The 23,595-nt window shown below is 35.8% G+C and overlaps 1 protein-coding gene across 1 annotated transcript in view; it reads right to left on the bottom strand.

Moving 5' to 3' along the window:
• Nucleotides 1-23,595, bottom strand: part of GMDS (GDP-mannose 4,6-dehydratase) — a 702,352-nt gene that overhangs the window by 139,228 nt on the left and 539,529 nt on the right. The window contains exon 8 of the mRNA XM_045841727.1: nucleotides 15,792-15,910. Coding sequence (XP_045697683.1) covers nucleotides 15,792-15,910 — 119 coding nt within the window. The remainder of the gene's footprint in view (nucleotides 1-15,791; nucleotides 15,911-23,595) is intronic.

The following is a 23,595-nucleotide window of genomic DNA, read 5'->3' as shown; positions in this document are numbered from 1 at the left end:
CGTCAGCCTCCACACAGCAGCTCCTCTGCTGTAGACAGGCATATCCTTACAGTAGGTTAGTCAATTTGACCCATGGATGTGCCAACAGCAATCTAGGATCAAGTAAAACAAGAAGGCACAGCAACCCACACATGGGGCACCCCTGGAGCACCTGGCTCAAGTAACCAGCAAAACTGTGTCACTGGACCCACAGAATACCTACTATATAAGGCTACTATTCAAAAATTAGAAGATGTAGCAGATCTACCTAATGCATAGAAACAAACACAGAGACACAGCCAAAATGAGGAGGAAAAATGTTTCAAATGAAAGAACAAGACAAAACTCCAGAAACATAACTAAACAAAATGGAGGCAAGTAATCTACCAGATGCAGAGTTCAAAACACTGGTTATGAGGATGATCAAGGAACTTAAGGGAAGAATAGATGATCTTTGTGAGAATTTCAACAAAAAGAGAGAAATCATAGAAAAGAACAAGTCAGAAATGAAGAATACATAAAGTAAAATTAACAGCAGATTAGTTAAAGAAGAGGACTGAATCAGCAATTTGGAAGACAAGGTAGAAGAAAACACCAAGTCAGAAAAGCAAAAAGAAAAACAAATTAAAAAGTGAGGATAGTTTAACTCTTTGGAGCTTGCAGCTGATCTGAGAGATACAAACAAACTCTTTTCTTACATATTATTACATATATTGGGTGCATAGGTTCAAATTCATGAGTAGCTGCACATTTGTACATAACTAATATTAAGCCATAAAGTTTAGGTCATCAGTTTGTTTATAACATGTGTTTTGTAAGGGTGTGTGAAATTTGATAGTAAATTGTATCTGAGAGATACTGCAAAATCCTAAGTCAGTGTTGGTGAAGTTATTTTTTCCATGAATTTCAGTCACTGTTATTTTTTTTCATTTACTGTTGACAATGGCTGGAAAAATGTACTGATTTGATAATCCAAGAGATGTTGAAGAACCCCAGTGAATGCTACTGGAGTTTGATGATGAAAATGATGGAGTCAAGTGTGAAAATGAAAGTGATTTAGAAGATGAAGATTATGTGGAAGTTTGTTCAGAAAATCTCGATACCTGGTAAGGTGTTTCTAGTGAAGAAAATGAGGATGAAGTAGAGATAAATAAAGAGTGTTTTTTTTGGAAAGGATAAAGAATCAAAATGGAGAAATAATCCAGTAAGAAGACAAATTAGAAAACAATCACAGAATATTTTGTGTCAACTTCTGTTAGTTCAGCCAAATGCAAAAAATGCCAAGACAAAACTTGAAATTTAGAACTGCTTTATTGCAAATGATATTTTAGATCTAATCTTATTATATGCAGATGAATACATTGATTCTATTTTGAGCCAGTTTTCACAAGAAAGAGATGCTAAACAAATAGACAAAACTGAATTGCAAGCATTTTTTGGCGTCTTATATCTAGCTGGTTTACATTGCAGCAACTGGCTAAATTTGCAGGATTTATGGGCTACAGATGGTAGTGGGATTGAACTTTTTAGACTTATGATATCTTTATGGAGATTTAGATTTATTCATGATCATATCAGGTTTGATGACAAACTTACCTGCTTTTAGGACCCCTGAAAGTAGATAAATAAGTGGCTGTGAGAGATATTTTCTCAGCATTGTAGAAAATTATAAAGTATGTTACTCTACTGGACAGAATGTAACAGCAAATGAAATGTTACCTCAATTTAGAGGCAAATGTGGGTTTAGATAATTTAGTCCATCCAAGTCCAATAAATACAGTATAAAATATTTTGCTATGGTCAATTCAAAAGTATTTTACATTGGAAATCTTGAGTTATATGCCAGTAAGCAGACCTTACCTGAGATCCTTACCTGATTAGTAATAAACCAGTGGATGTAATCAGGACACTTACAGAAGCCCTTTACTCATAGGACGTAATAGATGAGCAGATAACTGGTTCACTGATGTAAATCTGATCTCTGACTTGAAAAAGAAGCAACTTTCATATGTAGATACTGTTTGTAAGGGTAAATCCCAACAACCCCCTGAATTTCTGTCTTCTAAAAACAGGCCTGAAATATCCAACTTACTTGCTTTTGGTGAAGATTTCACACTTGTATCTCATATACCCAAAAAGGGAAAAAACATAATTTTACTTTCAAGTGTGCATCTTGATGATGCTGCAGATTTAGACACAGAAGCCTGACATAATAGAATATTACAACCAAACGAAGTCAGGAGCTGACACTGTGGACCAAATGATAGGTGCACAAAATGTGGCCAGGGACACCAGAAAATGGCCTCCGGTTATATTCTATACAACTATGAATATTGCAGGAATAAATGCTCAAACTATTTATGTGCTAAACAGCAATGTGAAAATAAGGCACAGAACATTTATTAGAAATCTCGTAAGGCAGTTAGTGCCAGACACAAATAAAAAGGCATTCAGAAATCTCTACATGTATGCATAAGCCTTTACACCTGAAATTTCATCAATTTCAAACACAAATTAAAGGAAATTCTAATGACGACATAGATACAGCTCCTCTGACAAGCAGAAAAAGATGCATTAGGTGCTACATACCAAAGTGAATCACTTATCAAAATATATTTGCAAGTGTTGTGGACAGTGTGTATACCTTGAGCACAGCAGTGTTGTTTGCAATGCCTGTTACAAACGTTTCACAATGCCAGCTATTTAAACTTTTGATTAATTAATGTTAAAGACTTTTTTCCATTCTATTTTTTAGCAATATCCATATTTCTGTTATTTGAAAAGAGAAATTTTTATTCTTTATGTTTTTAAATTTCTTTGTTTAATCATTTCTAGACTGTAACTGAAAATAAGTAAAATCATGTATTTTATTATAAAATATAATGTAAATTTGCAGTGTTTTAATTTTTTTTTCACATTTCAGCACTTACTAGTAATGAATGTGTCTCTCAGATATGCAACCTGTGCTGTAATTTTTTTGAGTGTGACCTCTGCAGGGTTAAAGGACAACATCAACAATAACAACATTCACATCATAGAGGCACCAGAAGAAGAAGAGACAGAATAAACTATTGAAAACTCATTTGAAGAAACAGTAGCTGAAAACTTCTGTAACCAGGTGAAGGAAATATGCACACAACACTAGGAAGTACGGAAAATCCCAAACAAGATGAACCCAAAGAGTCCCACATAAGACATCATAATTAAAATGACAAAGGTTAAAGCCAAATAAAAAATCTTAAAAGAAGAAAACAAAACTGTTATTTACCTACTCCAATAAGACTGCCAGCTGGTTTATCAACAGAAATTTGCAGGCCAGAAGGACTGGCACAAAATGTTCAAATTAGCAAAAAAGCAAGGACCTATAATCAAGACTACAAGGGAGGATCCATTAGGCAGCAGAGTAGGTGGAAACTACACTGAACTTCTCTTGGGACCACTGGACTTCCAACTAAATTATATAAAAATCCTGTAAAAGCAACTGAAGACTAGCTATAGAGAAGCCTTATAATTAAGGACTCACAGAAGAAACCAAATCACTACATCAAGACTGGTACGAAGTGTGAAGGTGCAAGAGGGCTGCCTGGGCTCCCACGAGCAGCAGCTGAAGTTCCAGAGGAATATTTCAGCAGCTGAGTGGGGTCCCTTAAGAAATGTGGGCACTAAACCTCAAGCCTGGCTTCCCAGCCTAGAGCACCAGAACTGGGAAAGGGGTCCTATAACATCTGGCTGTGAAAAGTAATGGGGTGTTCCTCTGCCATGGAGAGATGGCTAGAGATGCAGCCAACCTCTTTTAAAGGACCAACACACAAAATTTAATTTGCAGCCACTTATCCTGGGCTCCAGGGCAGAGAGGACTAGAGCCATCTGATGAGAATCTGGGGGTGGTGACTCTGGGGCTAGAAATTAAGGGTCAGATGCCAGGATTCTTGCAGTCATTGCTCATACTGCAGAAGCCATCTTTCTTAGACAGAGCACTCTCCTCATGCAGCATCAGCCCAGGGGAGGCAATAGTCTCACTTTTAGAATTCCCTCTCACTGTACCCTATATTGCTTAAGTAATGCAAAGGAGTACAACTACAGGCTCTTTCAGTGACTAAGCCTAACATAGGCACCCTGTAGAAGGAGGTTAGTCTCAGGGTAATTTGAGACTTTAGCTACCTTGCCCTGGGCCCGGTGCTAGTAAAGGTGGGTGTTGGTATGCAGCTTGGTCCTTTTGCCCTTGCCCAGCAGAGGGAACCACAAGCTATGGATCACTAATAACTCCAAACATGTTGCCTAGGGTTGGTCACATGCATATATCATATAGGGCTGCACCACAGTCTTTCATGATCTAACCAATACATAGAATCAAACACAAAGACACAGCCAAATGAGAAGACAAAGAAGCCCCCCCACAAAAGAACAAGAAAATTCTCCAGAAAAAAAGAGTTAAATGAAATGGAAACAAGAAATTTATGAGATATAGAGTTCACAGTAATGATTATAAGGATGCTCAACAGCATGAAAAAAAACCCAGAAACAATAAAAATGGATCAGTTAGAAATAAAGAATGCAATATATGAAATCAATAGTACAGTGGAAGGAATAAATGACAGGTTAGATAAAGCAGAGGACTTAAATAGTGATTTGGAAGACAGTGTAGGGAAAAAAAAACACCAATTCAAAGCAGCAAAAAGAAGAAAAAAATGTTTTAAATGAAGACAGTTTAAGGGATCTTTGGGACAATATGAAGGGTCACAATATCTGCATCAATGGGATACCAGAAGGAGGAGAGAGGAAGGGATTGAGAACATATTTGAAGAAATAATGACTGAAAACTTCCCTAATATACTGAAGAAAAAGCACACACAAGTCCAGGAAGTGCAGAGTCCAAAATAAGATAGACCCAAAGATGTCCACATCATGACACATTATAATTAGAATGGTACAACTTAAAGACAAGGAGAGAATCTTAAGAGAAAAGCAGATAGTTACCTACAAGGGAGATCCCATAAGACTGTCATTCAATTTCTCAACAGAAATATTTCAGGCCACAAGGGATTGGCATATAATATTCAAAGTAATAAAAAGCAAGCACCTATGACCAATGCTCAGCAAGGTTATCATTTAAAACTGAAGGAAAAAGAAAGAGCTTCCCTGACAAGAAAAGCTAAAGGAATCTGTTATCACAAAGACAGTATTACAAGATATGTTCAAGGGCTTACTTTAGAAAAAGAAAACAGAGGAACATAGTTAAAGAACAAAATGGCAATAAATAAGTGCCCATCAATAATTGCTTTACATGTAAATGGCTTAAATGTTCCAGTCAAAAGATAGGGTAGCTAAATCAGGAAGAAAAAGACACCCATACATATGCTGTCTTCAGTAGACCCACCTCAGAATGACAGATACATATGTAGTAAAATAAAGGGATGGAAAAGATATTTAATGCAAATGGAAATTTAAAAGCTTGGTAGCAATACTTATATCCAACAAAATAGATTTAAAACAGAGGGTATAGTAAAAGACAAAAGAAAGACACTAAATGATGAGAAAAGGAACAATTCCACAAGAGCATATAACCCTGGTAAATATTTATGCACCCAGCCGAGGAGCACCTAAATATGTAAAGCAAACTTGACAGGCACTAAGGGAGACATCGACAGAGATCGCAGTAGGGGGTTTAAAATCACATTGACTTCAATGGATAGAACTTCCAGAAAGAAAAATCAACAAGGAGATGGTGACTTAAATGACACACTAGAGTAAATGGATTTAATTGACATCTTCACAGCATTTCATCCCAAAGCAGCACAATATACATTCTTTTCAAGTGCACATAGAACATTTTCTAGGATAGATGATATGTTAGGACACTAACAATCTCAATAAATTTAAGAAGATTGAAATCATATCAATTATCTTTTCCGACTATAATGCTATGAAATTAGAAATTAATCACAAGAAGAAAAGTGAAAAAATACAGACATGTAAGTTATATAACATTATTAAACAATGAATGTGTTAAAGAGATCAAAAAAGAAAGCAAAAGATAACTTGACACACAAAAAAATGAGAATACAAGAAACAAAAATATTTGGGACGTGGGGAAAGCAGTCCGAAGAGGGAAATTCATAGCATTAAGGCCTATCTCAAATAAAAAAGGAAAAGGTCAAATCAACTAACTTTATAATTAAGGGAACTAGAAAATGAATATTGAAGAAAGCCCACAGTGAGTAGAAAAAAGGAAGTAATAAAGATCAGAGAGGAAATAAATGAAATAGAGTTTACAAAAACAGTACAAAAGATCAATGAATCCAAGAGCTGGTTCTTTGAAAAGATAAACAAGGTTGACAAATCTTTCCCCAAACTCATCAAGATAAAAAGAGAAAAGATCCAAATAAATAAAACCACAAATGAAAGAGGAGAAGTAACAACTGACAACAAAGAAACACAAAGGAGGATAAGAAAAGATTACGAACAACTATATGCCAACTAATTGGACATCCTGGATGAAATGGATACATTCCTAGAAATATATAATCTTCCCAAACTAAATCAGAAAGAATCAGTAATCTTAATAGACAGACTACAACTATTAAAATTGTTGGAATATCTAAAAAACTCTCAGTAAACAAAATTCAATAATTCCAAGAAGAATTAACATCTCTCCTACTCAAACTATTCCAAAAATTGCAGAGAAGGGAAGACTCCCAAGCTCATTTTATGAGGCTAGTATTACCTTAATCCAAAACACTACAAAGACACTACAAAGAAAGAAAACTGGGAACTAATATTCCTGATGCACACAGATGCTAAAATCTTCAATGAAATATCAGCAAACAAAATACAGCAATACATGCAAATGATCATACACCATAAACGAGTGGGATTTATTCCGGGCATGCAAAGTGGGCACAATATTCGCAAATCAATAAACATGATATAGCACACTAACAAAATGAAGATAAAAACCACATGATCAATAGATGTATGAAAAGCATTTGATCTTCAGCACTCATTTATCATAAAAACTTTCAGCTAAGTCGGAATAGAGGGAACATATCTCAACACAATAAAGGCCATATATGACAAACCCATTGCCAGCATCATACACAATGGCAAAAAACTACAAGCATTCCCTTTAGGATCAGGAACAAGACAGGGATGTCTGCTTTCACCACTTACATTCAACATAGTACTGCAAGTTCTAGCCTCAGCAATCAGACAAAGAAATCAAAGGCATCCAAACTGAAAAGAAAGAAGTAAAAGTGTCATTCATTGCAGAAGCCAGGTTACTGTATGCAGTGAACCCTAAAGATTCTACCAAGAAACTACTAAAACTGATAAATTAATTCAGTAAAGTAACAGGATACAAAATTAATACCTAGAAATCAGTTGCATTTTTATATGCCAATAATGAACTATCCAGAATGGGAAATTAAGACAAAGGTCCCATTCTCAATTTCTTCAAAAAGAATAAATTATTTCGTCATGGATGTAAAAGACCTATACTCAGAAAATTAAAAGACAATGAAGAATGTATACGAAGAAGATACAAATAAGTGGAAGTATATACTGTGTTCATGGATAGGAAGAAGTAACATCATTAAAATGTCTGTATTATTCAAAGCAATCTACAGATTCAGTGCAATTTCTATCAAAATACTAATGGTTTATTTCACAGAATTAGAAAAAATATTGCAAAAATTTATATGGAACCACAAAAGACCCTGAATAGCAAAGAAGAAAGAAGCAAATATAGAAAGAACAAAGTTGGAGAAATCATGCTATTTAATATCAAACTATATTATAAGGCCATTGTCATCAAAACACCATGGTACTGGCATAAAAACAATGGAGCAGAATAGAGAACCCAGAAATAAACCCACATCTTTATAGTCAATTAATATTTTACAGAGAAGGTAAAAAGATACAGTGGGCTGAAGATAGTTTATTCAATAAATGGTATTGGGAAAACTGGATGGGTACATGCAGAAAAATGAAACTAGACCACCATCTCACACCACACAGAAGAATAAATTCAAAGTGGATTAAACACTTAAATGTTAGACTTGAAACCATAAATATCCTAGAAGAAAACATAGGCAGTAAAATCTCAGACATTGCTCATAGCAATATCATTTCTGATATATCTCTTCAGGCAAGGGAAACAATAGAAAAAATAAACATATGGGATTACATCAAAATAAAAAGTTTTTGCACAGCAAAGGGAACCATCAACAAAATGAAAAGACAACCCACTGAATGAGAAAACATATTTGCTGATACATCTGCTATGGGGTTAATATCCAAAATTTATTAAAAGTACTTTACAAGAGAGGTGGGTAGAAAATGGAGACAACTGTACTTGAACAACAATTAAAAAATAACTTATAAAACTTAGTGCCACAAAAACAACCCAAATAAAAAATAGGCAAAGGAACTGAATAGTCACTTCTCCAGGGGGACAGCAGATGGCTCAAAAGACATATGAAAAGATTCTCGACATCACTAATCACAAGAGAAATGCAAATTAAAACCTCAATGAGGTATCGTTTTACACCTGTCAGAATAGCTATCATCAATAAATCAACAAAAAACAAGTACTGGCAAGGATGTGGAGAAAGGGGAACCCTTGTGAACTGTAGATGGAAATGCAGACTGGTGCAGCCATTGTAAAGCAGTATGGAGTTACATCAGAAAATTAAAAATGAAACTGCCTTATGACCTAGCGATTCCCCTTCTGGGAATTTATCCTGTAAAACTAATTCAAAAGAATATACACACCCCTATGTTCATTGCAACATTATTTACAATCAACAAGATTTAGAAGCAGCCAAAGTGTCCATCAGTAAGTGAGTGGATAAAACAGCTATGGTACATTTATATAATGGAATACCACTTGGCCATAAAAAATAAAATTTTACCCTTTGCAACAGCATGGATGGATCTGGAGAACATTATGCTAAGTGAAATAAGCCAGTCAGAGAAAGACAAATACCATATTATTTTATTCATATGTAGAATCTAATGAACACTGAACTAATAAGCAAAATATAGACAGATTCATAGATAGAGAGCAGGCTGACACAGACAACAGTGTGGTGACTGCAAGGGGGATGGGAGTGGGTTGAGATGGAGGAGGGTATTGGGGGGATAATTGATATGGAAAAAATATACCATAAAAAAGCAACAACAACATGAAAAGACTACTCAGAAAGGCTTCATTTCAAATCAAAGAACAGATAAAAAGCTTCCCAGACAAGTAAATTTAAAGTTCATCATCATCAAACTAGAATTATGAGAAATGGTAATGGTCTTCTTTAAGAAGGAGAAATATAAAAAATATAAATAACATAATAGCAATAACTACATACTTATCAATAATCACTTTAAATATAAGTGAATTAAATTATGAAAAGACAGATTAGCTGAATGAATAAGAAAACAAGACTCATGCATATGCTGCCTACAACAGACTCACTTCAGATTAAAAGGTACACATTTGACAGACTTTAAAACAAAGTTTATAATAGGACACAAAGAAGGATATCATTTCTCTCTCTCTCTCTCTCTCTCTCTCTCTCTCTCTCTCTCTCTCTCTCTCTCTCTTTCTCTCATTTTGTCTTTGACATATTCTTATTCAAAATTAGCTGTCCACAGTGATTTGACCTTTATGGAATAAAGAAATTCAAGTTTATGCCACAGCTTGGTTTTCTTCTGTGTTAGGTTTCTTTTCTACAGTTTTCTCCTCTGCTGGTTCTTGGTAACTGTAGCCCTTTTTACCACCCAGAGCTTTTTCTGCTTCATAGCACCAATGCATTCTTTCCTTTCTTCCCTGCCACACACTTCTTGCCTAGAACCAACCCACCTCTCATCTGATGTGTCTTCTAGTGTTGCTGTTGCTTTACCCACCTGGAGCTTGTGGTTCTGGCCTAGTGAAGATTGGTGTTCTGTCACATGGTCTTTGCATATGCGTTTAGCTTCAATATGATCCTCAGGTTTTTCAGTGGATTCTTCTTCAGGACTCTGTGATGAATTTTCTTGTGTGGTGCTCAGGAGGCTCTTTGCATCTCAGGGCTTTTCAAGATTCTGCTAAGGTCTATACTGAGCATCTTGTGCATGGAAAAGTTGTAGGGAATTACTCTTGAGGGAAGCAGCTCTATGACAAGTGCAATACGGATAATATAACTTGTGGAAAGTGCTTTCAGTCCAAATGTAGACACAGTCCACATGCCCACCAGGAGCAAGTTTCAAAATGTTCAGTTTGCTTACATTAGGCAGAGTAATTCCAGGGATGTTTCTAAAGGCTATGATAATACCATTGTCCTCATTAGAGATGATGCAAGGTCCCATGCACTGGATACGATGATGGGTTCTCATTTTGCCCTTGCCAGCTATCATTTGCTGAGAGGCATAAAATTTTTTGATATCATTCTAGGCTGTAAGTTTCTTAAAAAAAAGCATAACAACCTCCTTGGTTTTCTTGTAGCCTTCAACTTTTATCTTCAACTACCAAAGGAAGTTCAGGGACTTCCTCAATATGATGACCTTTAGACATGACCAGTGATGGTAAGACTGAGGCAGGCAGGGCAGAGCAGATGGCATATTGTTTCTATGTTGTGTTCATTCTGGGTTGCCAGTGGTGTCAGGTTTTGGTTTGGTTGGTTTGGTTGGTGCAAACATGTAGCCCTCACAATACATATTTCCAAAAGTACCCTGGCCAGATGGATGAGTTACATCATCTTGAACTCTGGGAATTTAAGCCACACCTCTGCCAGCAGCTCAAGAGTCAACACTGGTTTTATGACTTGCTGATCTACTGACAGCATAGGGCTGTCTATTGTTTTTGTGCAAAGTGGTGTGAACAAAATTAACAATATCTTTCTGAATGGGAACCTTGAACACAGCTGGTAAAGTGACATTTTTGCAAGATGATTCCCTCTTTTTAGAGTATAATGATATCCATACATCAGCACACACCATGGTGTGGCAAGGGAGAGGGATGCAATCCTCTCAATCTGGTGGCTCTCACAGGAAAAGCAATGGAGGACATTTCTTAACAATAAAGGCATCTATCCAAAAAGAGGAAATAACTCTTATAAACATTAATGCATCCAATGTAGGAGTATGTAAATATACACATAAAGCAAATATTGGACAACATAAAGGGAGAGATCTATATTAATGTATTAATAGTAAGGGACTTTAACACACCATTGACATCCAGACAGAAAATCAATAAGAAAACAGTGGCATTAAGGGACATGTTAGACAAGATGGATTTAATTGATATTTGTAGGGCATTTTATCCCAAAGCAGGAAAATATATATTCTTTTAAAGTGCATGTGAAACATTTTCCAGAATAGACCATATGTAATGTCACAAAACAAGTCTCAATAAATTTAAGAAGTCTGAAATCATATAAAGCTTCTTCTCCAAACACAATGGTATGATACTAAAAATCAATTACAAAAACAAAACTAAACAACACACAAACACAAAAGTCTCATGCAATTCCATAATAAATGAGTTAACAATGAGATCAAGGAAGAAATAAGATACCTTAGAGAAGCGAAAAGTTAAACACAGAATCCAAAATCTGCTGGACACAGCCAAAAGAGTTCTAAAAGGGAAATTTATAGTAACACACAGGCCTACCCAAAGAAACAAGAAAAATCTAAAATAAATAATATAGCCTTACATTTAAAAAAATTATAAAAAAAGAAAAAAAAGTTCAGAGTGAGAAGGGACAAAATACTAAAGATCAGAGCAGAAACTAACAAAATAGGTCTAAAAATACAGAAGATTAATGAAACAAACAGCTGGTTCTTTGAAAAGATAGCAATCAAGTCATCAGGAAATCGAGAGGACACAAATAAAATCAGAAATGAAAAAGCAAAAGTGAAAACTGACACCAAAGAAATACAAAATGACAAGAAAATACTATGAAAAACTATATGCCAACAAATTGAAGAACATAAATAACTTTGCCCTGGCTGGTGTGGCTCAATGGACTGAGTGCTAGCCTGTGAACTGAAAGGTTGCCAGGTTAATTCCCAATTAGAGCACATGCCTGGGTTGCAGTCTAGGTCCCTAGTTGGGGGCATGCAAGAGGCAACTGAGCAATGTTTCTCTCACACATCAATGTTTCTTTCCCTCTCTGCCTCCCTCCCTTCCCCTCTCTTTAAAAGTAAATAAATAAAATCTTTATAAAAAAAGAAATAGGTTAAATTCCTAGAAACATATAATCTCCCAAAGACTGAGTGAAGAAGAAAGAGAAAATATGAGCTGGCTAATAATTATTAATACTAATGAAATCAAATCAGTAATTGAAAATCTCCCAACAAACAAGAATCGTGGACCAGATGGCTTTACAGGTGAATTTCACCAAACATTCAAAGAACTAACATCCTTCTTAAACTAGTAATTTATGATAAAAACTCCCAGCAAATTGGAAGTAAAGGGAACATACCTCAACATTACAAATGCAATATATCAAAGTCACAACCAATTTTATACTCAATAATGCATCATGTCCCAATCTTCCTTAACATCAGGAACAAGACAAACAATGTCCACTTTCACCACTTTTATACAATATAGTATTGGAAGTTCTTGCCACAGCATTTAGAAAATGAAAATAAAGAAAAGTAATCAAAAATTGAAAAGAAGTAAATCTGCCACTGTTTGTAGATATCATGATGTTGCATATAGACAACCCAAAAGACTCCAGCAAAAAAACTACTAGAACTAATGAATAAATTCAATAAAGTAGCAGGATACAAAATTAATATACAGAGATTGGTTGCATTTTTATATGCCAATAATAAATGATCAGAAAGGGAAATTAAGAAACAACCCCGTTTACAACTGCATTAAAAAATACCTTGGAATGAATTTAACAAAGTAGGTCACTGACCCATACTCGGAAAATTGTAAGACACTGAAGAATGAAACTGAAGATGATACAAATAAATTGAAAAATATACTGTGCTTATGGATAGGCAGAATTAACATTGTAAAATGTCCAGATTACCCAAAGCAATCTACAGATTCAGTGAAATCCCTATCAAAATATAGATGGCATTTTCAATAGAACTAGAATAAATAATTGTAAAATTCCTAGGGAACCACAAAAGACCATGAAAATCGAAAGAAACCTCCTTGAGAAAGAAGAACAAAGTTAGAAGTATCAAACTACCTGATATCAAACTATACTATAAGTCTATAGTAATCAAAGCAGTATGATATTGGCATAAAACAGACACACAGATGAATGGAACAGAATAGACAGCACAGAAATAAACCCGCACCTATATAGTCACTTAATCTTTGACAAAAGAGGCAAGAAATTACAATGGGTTAAAACAGTCTATTCAATGGTACTGGGAAAACTGGACAGACACATGGAATAAAATAAGACTGGACCAATATATTGTACCATATTCAAGAATAAACTCACAATGGATTAAAGACTTAAATGAAAGACCCAAAACATAGTCAGTAAACTCTTTGACACTGCTCTCAACAATTTTTTTTGGATATCTCTCCTCAGGCAAGGGAAGTTAAAAAAAAAAAACCCCAAAAACAAACAAACAAAAAACAACAACTACAACAAAAAAAAATGAAATGACCTCAAATTTAAAAATTTCTGTATAGGGAAGGAAACCATCAATAAAACAAAAACATAAGCTACTGAATGGAAAAAGATATTCACCAAAAATACATCTGATAAGAAGTTAATATCCAAATGTATATAAAGAACACACCTAACTTAACACCAAAAAAACCGAACAACCTTATTAAAAAATGGGCAGAGGACCTGAATAGATACTTCTCCAAAGAGGACATATAGCTGGCCAATAGACATATAAAAAGATGCTCATGTCACTAATCATCAGAGACATGCAAATTATATAAAACCACAATGAGATATCACTTCACACTGGTCAGAATAACTATTATCAATGAACCAACAAACAGCAGGTATTGGTGAGGATGTGGAAAAAAGGGAACCTTTGTGCAGTGTTCGAAGAATTGTAAATTGGTGAAGCCTGTGTCGAAATAGCATAGAAGTTCCTCAAAAAATTAATAATAGATTTAATATATGACCCAGATATTCCATTTCTGGGTATTTATTCAAACACAACTAAAAAATAATTTGAAAAGATATATGCATTCCTATGTTCACTGAAGTATTATTTATTTTTGTGTTTTTTGTTGTAGTTCAATCATAGTTATCCCCATTTTCTCCATTACTCTCTTCTGCCCTACCCATCCCCCACCATCCACTTTTAGTCCTCCCCCCTCCCAGTTGTCTTTGTCCATGGGTCCTTTATACATGTTCCTTAACTTGACCTTTCCCCTTCTCATTGCAGTATTATTTAAAATAGCCAAGATATAGAAGCAACTTAAGTGCCCATTAACACATGATTAGATAAAGAAGTGGTGCATATATATATACTGGATTATTAGTCAGCCATAAAAAATTAAATCTTACCATTTATGACAACATGGATGGACATAGAGGTATTATGCAAAGTGAAAAAGTCACACAGAGAAAGACAAATATCATATGATTTCATTTATATATGATATCTAAATATCAAAATAAACAGATAAACAAAACAAGCAATTTCATGGATACACAGAACAAAATGATGGTCGCCAAGCAGGAGGAGGTTGAGGGATGGGTGAAAAAGGTGAAGGGATAAAGAAGTACAATTGTCATAACTTCATATGAAGTAATGAAGACAATCATGGAGATATAAAGTGCAGCATAGGGAATGTAATCAATATTATTGGAATCATAATGTATTGTATTAAATGTGTATTAGAACTATTGGAGGGTCACTTCATAAATTATATAAATGTCTAATTACTATGCTGTACACATAAAACTAATATAGTACTGACTTACAGGTATAATTAAAAAAAATGATTAAAAATAAAATTAAAATGTATAGAAAGGTAAATTTTGTTATATATTTATTTTACTGCAGTAAAAAAAATGGCCACAATTTTTTTCTAATTACCCATGTATAATGAAGGATTTCCCACAAATCTTTCCAACATTCCAATAAAAATCTGCTTTCAAATTGTCTAATGCTATAAGTGAATGTAGTGTATAAGTATCAATGAAATAATTTTCATATATAGTATAGCATTCACTCAACTGGCAAAAACGAAATCAGGTCTGATGATTTGACAGTAGTACTTTATCATAGTGAATTTACTGATTTTAATGTTTATATTGTGTTTATGTGAGAAAATGTCATTGTTTATAGGAAATACACACAAAAGTCCCAGTTGTTGGGGCATCAGGCTAGCAACCAAGTCTCAATGGTTCAGAGAAAAGAAGACTGTAATATATTTAAAACTTTTCTGTAAGTTTTTAATGATTTCAAAATTTTAAAATATAAAATAAAGAACTAAAAAAAGAAGGTGCAATGCTAGCATATTTACTAGTAAGAGTACAATTAGGTACAGTAATATCAAAGTACACCATATCTAAACCATAATAAAAAATTTAAATTAAAAAATTAAAAGTCTTTCACAAAGAAAAAATATTTTAAAAATTAAATCAGAAAGAAGAAATTTTAAAAAGATTGTTTAGATGGTGACAAATATTTCACATAAGATATAACTGGGGTTGGATGCAGTGAAGAACAAAGTTGCCGCTCTACATTGAAACTCTCTACACTGCTTTACAATAGAGTAAAAAAGGAAAAAGACAAAACCAAGGCAGAATAAAAAGCACCTATACAAACGTGCTAGCAAATGTCTGATGAATGACCAGAAATCAGCTCTTAGTTATACTCACACAATGGTTTTTCCAATGTGCAAAAATGACTTCTCTACAAACTCCCGAACACTGTGGACTTCTCCGGTAGCTATGACAAAATCCTCTGGCTCCTCCTTCTGCAACATCAGCCACATAGCCTACAGAGAGACAGGTAAATCCCAGTTAAAGTTGCAGCCACCTGCCACTTAGGAAATACAATATTATCAAATTCACATAATTGAGTATGGACATTGTTAAAAGGTAAACTGAGGCATATTAATTTTTTTTAAAAAGGAGTTTATTTGTTCATACCTTTATTTGAATAGAGTAGTGCTAAAGCAAAGGTGGTTAGGAGTGCTCCATCAACAAGAGTGAGGAGCAAGGTTTTCATAGAGTAGAAAATGAAGTAAAGCAAAGCAAAGAAATTATTAGATTGGTTATAGTTTATGCAGTTGCCTTATTTGGGAAAGCCAAGTAAGCTGTTTGTGATTGGTTTTTCTTAAGTTTCATTTTCTTAGATTCAAGTGAAATGGCTTTGGTTTGGCTGCTCATGTGGGCTACCAAGGCATCAGAATCACCAATGGTAAGTCTAACAGTCTCCATGTGTAAGTACTTTAAACATGTACAGCTAGAAAATAACCATGAACTTAATACAATATTCTCACCACTACAGTAGTGGTTCTCAAACTTTAATGTATATTGGCATCATGCAGGGAACAACTCAGTATATGTGCTTAGGTTACAGTCACACAAGTGGACGTAGTAGAGAATATGCTTTAGATATCTTAATCTTTAACATCCTAGGTGACTGTCATGCAGCAGTTGCTTGGACTACAATTTAGAGGAACAAGATATTGAAGAATATATGTGGCAAATAACCTTTCTATAGTACATTTAAGAAAAGAAGAGTTTAAAAACCATTGTCTAATTTACCTTCATATTATGGACAAAAGAGAAGGAAAAGTCCTTTAAACACAGATGTTTATACTAAAAATAGAACAAAATTTCTTAACAATAAAGTGAAAAATGTACCAAAGTGGTAACATCAAAAAGCAAAATAATCAAGAATTATTAATTGACTTCCAGTCAAGATGACAGCTTAAGTAAACACGATACTCATATCCTCACACAAACATGTCAAAATTACAACTAAAATACAGAACCACCATCATGCAGAACCATCTGAAATCTACCTGAGTGGAAGACCTACAACTAGGGATTTAAAGAAGCTTGAGCCTGGGAGGAGGGGCCCAGCTGTGGAATGGGCTGGTCCCACACCCACGTATGTCAGATAAATATCAGGAGGGCAATCATGGTTGTAGAGGTCTGCCCTGAGGAGCAATGGATCCCAGCCCCACACTAGGGCCCCCAAGCCCAGGGTGCCAGCGCTGGGAAGAGAAGTCCCCATAATTTCTGGCTATAAACACCACCAGGGGTTGAGGCTGAAAGAGATGGAGGGCCTCTATAGTCCCAGGTAATTCCTCTTAAAGGACCCACACACACTTACTTTGATTCCTGCCCTCTGACCTCCAGTGCTGGGGGAACAGCTCAAAGGGTACCAAGGACACAGGGGACGAACTGAATTATCTGGCATCAGAGCGAGTGCTGGGGGACAGCTTTCTGCCAGACAAAAGTGCTGGTATAGGCTATTGTTCCTTTGATAAGCGCCCCCTTCCCAGAGCCAGCAGGCAGTTGCAGTATCTCAGTTTCCATTACTTGGTTCACACTGTTTGCCCCTCTCTGGTGATTCCCTGGTGAGACCCTGTCCCACCAAATTTGTAGGCCTACCCAAGCAGTTTCCAGTGGCTTTTCCATATGAATGGCCTGTCTTGGTTCATGTTTCAGACTTCTAAAATTTTTCAAAAAGCAGTCTCTGGCCTTAGACTGCTCCATACCTCTTGCTAAGTGGTCCCAGGTACAGCACTAGCAGCAACCACAGGCCATGGTTCGGGGATTGGCCTCTCCTGGGCATCTCCAGCCTAGCACAAGTAGCAGCCATATGCAGATTGCTTTGTAGATCAAACCAGGTGGCCCTGGGGAGAACACAGGTGGCAGCTGACCTTAGCAGGCACCTCTGGGGGGAGGGGCCTCAGAGACAGTGCACCTAGTGGACAGCTGCAGACTACTACATTGAAGCACCACAGAACCACCTCCATGGCCACATACTCAAGGGGGTGGAGTCACTAGCCACAAGAGCCCCACTGAGGTAAGTCCTACTCTGTGGGACAGGCCCCTGCACAGTAAATCCTCTGCAGTGGTTGGTGGTCACAGCCAGTCCTTAAAGCTGATCAGCCTGGGGGTAAATCCCTTCCAATGACATGCTAACAGCAATCAAGGTTCAACTACAAAAGGAGGGTGTACACAGCTCACATGGGGGTGAGGTACACCTGGAGTGCCCAGCTTTGGTGACTTTTAGTAGAAAAAGTCGAGACTCAAATCAGTAATCTGAAATGTAAGGGAGCAAACAACACCCTCATCATAACAGCAAAAAGAAAAAGGAATAGAAAAAAAATATAGTGTAAGGAGCCTCTGGGACAACTTCAAGCATACCAACATTTGCATCAGGGGGGTGCTGGAAAGAGAAGGTAGAAAGCAAGGAATTGAAACCCTATTTGAAAAACTAATGACAGAAAACTTCCCTAACCTAGTGAAGAAAATAGACATACAGAAAGCAGAGAGTCCCAGATGAACCCAAAGAGGCTCCAACCAAGACACAACATAATTAAAATGCAAAAGGTTAAAAACAAAGAATATTAATTGTGTGGAAATCACAGTAAAAAATATTACAGTGTAGTTCACATGTATCCAAGAGATACATTCATTACTATTATGTGCTGAAATGCAAAAAAAATTAAAAAGCTGCAAACTTGTGTTTATTATATTTATATAATACACAATTTTTATTTATTTTCAGTTATAATCTAGAAATTATTAAACACAGCGATATAAAAACACAAAGAATAAAATTTTTCCCCAACAACGGAAACATGGATATTATTTTAAAAATTTCTTTAACATTAATTAATCAGAATCTTCCATAGTTGTCTTTGTGAAACGTTTGTAACAGGCATTGCAAACAACACTGCCGTGCTCAAGACATAAACGCTATCCACAACACTTGAAAAACTATTTTAATAAGTGACTCGTTTTGGATGCATAGCACCTAACACGTTTTGATTTTTTTCCTTCCCCCCAAAATACTCTTCATTCATGTCTTATTCATCTTTACTTCCCTCACTGGAAATATCTTGCTTGATATCTGACTCTTCTGAATGAACTTTCACATAATCTTTTTTAAATATATTTTATTGATTATGCTATTACAGTTGTCCCATTTCCCCCTTCACTCCCCTCCACCCTGTATACCCTCTCCCACCCATATCCCCCCTTTAGTCATGTCCATGTGTCATACTTATGAGTTCTTTAGCGTCTACATTTCCCATACTATTCTTACCCTCCCCCTATCTATTTTCAACCTACAATCTATGCTACTTATTCTCTGTACCTTTTCCCCCTCTCTCCTCCTCCCACTCCCCTGTTGCTAACCCTCCATGTGATCTCCATTTCTGTGGTCCTGTTCCTGTTCTAGTTGTTTGCTTAGTTTCTTTTGGTTTTGCTTTAGGTGTGGTTGTTAATAATTGTGAGTTTGCTGTCCTTTTACTATACATGTTTTTTTTAATCTTCTTTTCTTAGATAAGTCCCTTTAACATTTCATAAAATAAGGGCTTGGTGATGATGAACTCCTTTAACTTGACCTTATCTGAGAAGCACTTTATCTGCCCTTCCATTCTAAATGAAAGCTTTGCTGGATAGAGTAATCTGGGATATAGGTCCTTGTCTTTCATGACTTGGAATACTTCTTTCCAGCCCCTTCTTGCCTGTAAGGTCTCTTTTGAGAAGTCAGCTGACAGTCTGATGGGAACTCCTTTGTAGGTTACTGTCCCCTTATCTCTTGCTGCTTCTAGGATTCTCTCCTAACTTTCACATAACCTTCATCTACTAAATCACTTTCATCTTCATACTCAACTTTATCATTGTCATCATCAGATTCAAGTAGCACTTGCTGAAGTTCTTCAACATCTCTTGGATTATTGAATTGATATATGTATTTTGCCAGCCATTTTCAATTAAAAAAAAAACAATGACTTTAAAGTTTGCAAGGGTAAAAAAAACCCAACTACACCAACACTGACTTCAGAGTTCACGTTATCTCGCAAGTACAATTTACTATTGAATATTACACACCCTTACAAAACAGACTTATAACCAAACTGGCTTAAACATTATGGCTTAATATTAGTCATGTACAAACATGCAGCTAGTCATGACCTTGAACCTATGTACCTGATATATGAAAAATACTTAAGAGAAGAGTAAGTTTGTATCTCTCAGATCAGCCACAACCTCTGCAGGGTATAGGCAGAAAGAGAAAAGCAGGTAGTTATCTACAACAGCACTCCCATAAGACTGTCAGCTCTATTTCTCAATAGAAACTCTGCAGGCCAGAAGGGACTTGCAAGAAATATTCAAAGTGATGAAAAAGAAGGACTAAGAACCAAGATTACTCTATGTAGCAAAGTTATCACCCAGAATTAAAAGACAGATAGAGCTTTCCAGATAAGAAAAAGCTAAAAGAGTTCATCATTACCAAACCAGTACTTTCTAAAAAATGCTAAAGGGTCTTCTTTAAGAAGAATAAGAGGAAGAAGATAATAAATATGAACAATAAAATGGCAATAAATACATATCTATCTAGAAATGAATTTAAGAAAACAAAACAAACAAGAAAGAACAGAAACAGACTCATAGATACAGAAAACATTTTGATGGTTGACAAATGAGAGGGTAGTTGGGGGGATGGGGGAAAAAGGTGAAGAGGATAAAGAAGTACATATTGATTGTTACATAACAGCCATGGGGATATAAAGTACAGCATAGGGAGTATAGTCAATAACATTTTAATAACTATGTATGATCAGATGGGTATCAGATTGGGATAATCACTTAGTAAGTTATATAATGTATCACTGGGTGTACACTTGAACTAATATAATAGTGTATGTCAACTGTAATTGAAAAAAAAAAGTAATTAAAAAAGCCCCAAGGGAAAAAGTTTTTGATCCACTACTATTTATTGACTGATACTGTTTATTTATATTTATTTTTTTAATCCTCACCCAAGGATATGCTTATTGATTTCAGAGAGAGAGAGGTAGAAGGGGGTGAAGCGGGGAGAGAGAGAAACATCAATTAGTTGCCTCCTGTATGCACCCTGACTGGGGATCAAACCTGCAACTTAGTTATGTGCCCTGACCAAGAATTGAACCTACAGCCTCTTGTTGTACAATAGGAATCTCCAACTGTCAGACCACAGACCAGTACCAGTCCATGGTCTATTAGGAACTGGACCACACAGCAGGAGGTGAGCAGAGGGCAAGTGAGCAAAGCTTCATCTGCATTTACAGCTGCTCCCCATCACTCACATTACTGCCTGAGCCCTGCCTTCTGTCAGATCATCAGATCAGCAGCAGCACTAGTTCTCATAGGAGTGCAAACCCTGCTGTGAACTGCTCATGAGCGGGATCTAGGTTGCACACTCTGTATGAGAATCTAATGCCTGATGATCTGAGGTGGAGCTGAGGTAGTGATGCTAGTGCTGGGGAGTGGCTGCAAATAGATTATCATTAGCAGACAGATTTGATTGCACAGGGACCATAATAAATCAATTGCTTGCAGACTCATACCAAAACCCTATCATTGAGTTGCAAGTGAAAATTAAGCTGCATCTGGAGGCAGGCTTTAAGCCAGAATCCAACCCTTATTTTACTCTGTGTGTGGCCTGCCCATTATTTTATTTACCACCTCCATCTGTGTCTCTCTGTTCTATACTGAGCACTTGTCACAGTCACAGTTTTGGTAAGCCCACATGCTAACTCTACCATATGCAGAGTTGTATAATTATTTCATTATATACTACAAGTAAGACAATAGAAATAAAGTGCACAATAAATGCAATATGATTGAATCATCCTGAAACCATTCCTTCACTCCCTGGTCATGAAAAAACTATCTTCTATGAAACTGGTCCCTGGTGCCAAAAAGGTTGGGGACCACTGGTGTATGGGACAATGCTCCAACCAACTGAGCCACCTGGCCAGCACTTTGCTGATACTGTGTAAACTGGATTCCAAAAACTGAGATGCAATAACTGATCTATAAATCAATTTCCTTATCTCTAAAACTGAAAGAATGCCACTGACCCTTAGACTAGTATGAATTGTAAGTAAGATGAGATGATTTGTATTCAGCACAAAGAAAATGATATCAAGAAGGGAATATTGAATCCTAAACAGAATGTTGGACTTCACCAGTATTCTAAGACCTCAAGAACTCCACCACCACCCTTCTCAATAAACTTAACTAAGTCTACTATGTTAAACTATGGATCCTGATTTCCAGTTGCTCAAAACTTTTAAAGATCCCCAGCTTCTATGGATAGTACAGCCAATGGCATGGTACTTAAAGAAACCAACCTAACTTAGGTTTTACTCTTCTAAGAGCAACGGCTAAAAATTTACATACTGCTCCTCTGCATCTCTCTGTAAGTGCTTTTTCTAGAGCCCTCACTGGTTACCAATTCTATGTTCTAACAAAAAGAAGGTACAGTCAAACCCTGTAAAATAAATCTCTACTAAATTAAAAAGATCATTAATGGAAAAACAGTCATGTAATGAATAGTACTACCACTTATAAAATGGTTGTCTGAGAGACAATGAAAAGCATTGTACCAGTTCAGGATTTCATCAGCAGCATTTCATGGTCAGTCTGTCAATGGGAGTATCTACAGGCACACTTTTTCACTGGGAACGAGAAGTCTAGTTGGGCAGCAATGCAGCTGCATATCTAAGACACAAACTGTAGTAACCATCACAGCTTGAGTTCACTCAGTTATGCCATCTTTTTTCAACAGCATACAGGTTTCTGTATGTACAGCATATATAGTTTCTATAGCTGGGAACAGCACATTAATTGTAAAGGTTTTGTTTACACAGAAGATGCATATTAAAAAGTAAGTATAGTTGGCATTTGACATGTTTCTTTAAGAACAATCCAAGCAAGTGACAAATCAATGTTTTATTTAATAACTCCTATTTACTTTTCAAAATATAATAAGTAAAAATAATAAATATAGTCCCTAATATTATGTGAATTGAACACTTGTTCTAACACTTAAAGAAAACTATCTTAGTCAGCATCTCCCTAGCTGCTATTGGATAAGCTGAAAAATAGTTTCCTGAATTCAACAGGGCAGCTTACAAAAATGAAACCAAAAATGCTTAACTCCTCTCTATTCTTTGAATTTGTGGCAGACTTCTAAAAATAAAAAATAGGTAAATATTTGTCTTTTATTTGAAGTTATTTCTTGTGAATATTTTGTATTTTTAGCCTATTTCATTATATTTTTAAATCATATTTTTGTTCTCAAAAACATGAGACTTTGGGCAATTATACAGGCCTTGGACATGTGGCAACTGGGTGAAACTATGGCACTAAGTTGAGGTCAATGATATACTGAAAAGTAACCAATGAAATTGTTTTGGCTAAGAGACAATATGTTCACTTTAGTGAAATATCTGGTTTCATTTTGCAGATTTGTAGCTATGAGTTCATAGCTAATGAATTTAATTACAATACTTTCTAAATTTTATACTAATTATTTAATAATAAAGCTCAATCTTTATTTAAAAGGCACAAAATACAAGATGTTCTCTTTAATGCTTTGTAGCTCCCTGGGCTCTATGGCCCCTGCACACTATTATCTGCTCCAGGCCGAGGACTGTGG

The sequence above is a fragment of the Phyllostomus hastatus genome, unplaced genomic scaffold (genome assembly GCF_019186645.2).
Source record: "Phyllostomus hastatus isolate PE091 unplaced genomic scaffold, TTU_PhHast_1.1 phas_contig_37, whole genome shotgun sequence".
Lineage (NCBI taxonomy): Eukaryota > Metazoa > Chordata > Mammalia > Chiroptera > Phyllostomidae > Phyllostomus > Phyllostomus hastatus.
Note: the sequence above shows the minus strand (reverse complement) of the source record. Positions and strands in the feature narration are given on the sequence as shown.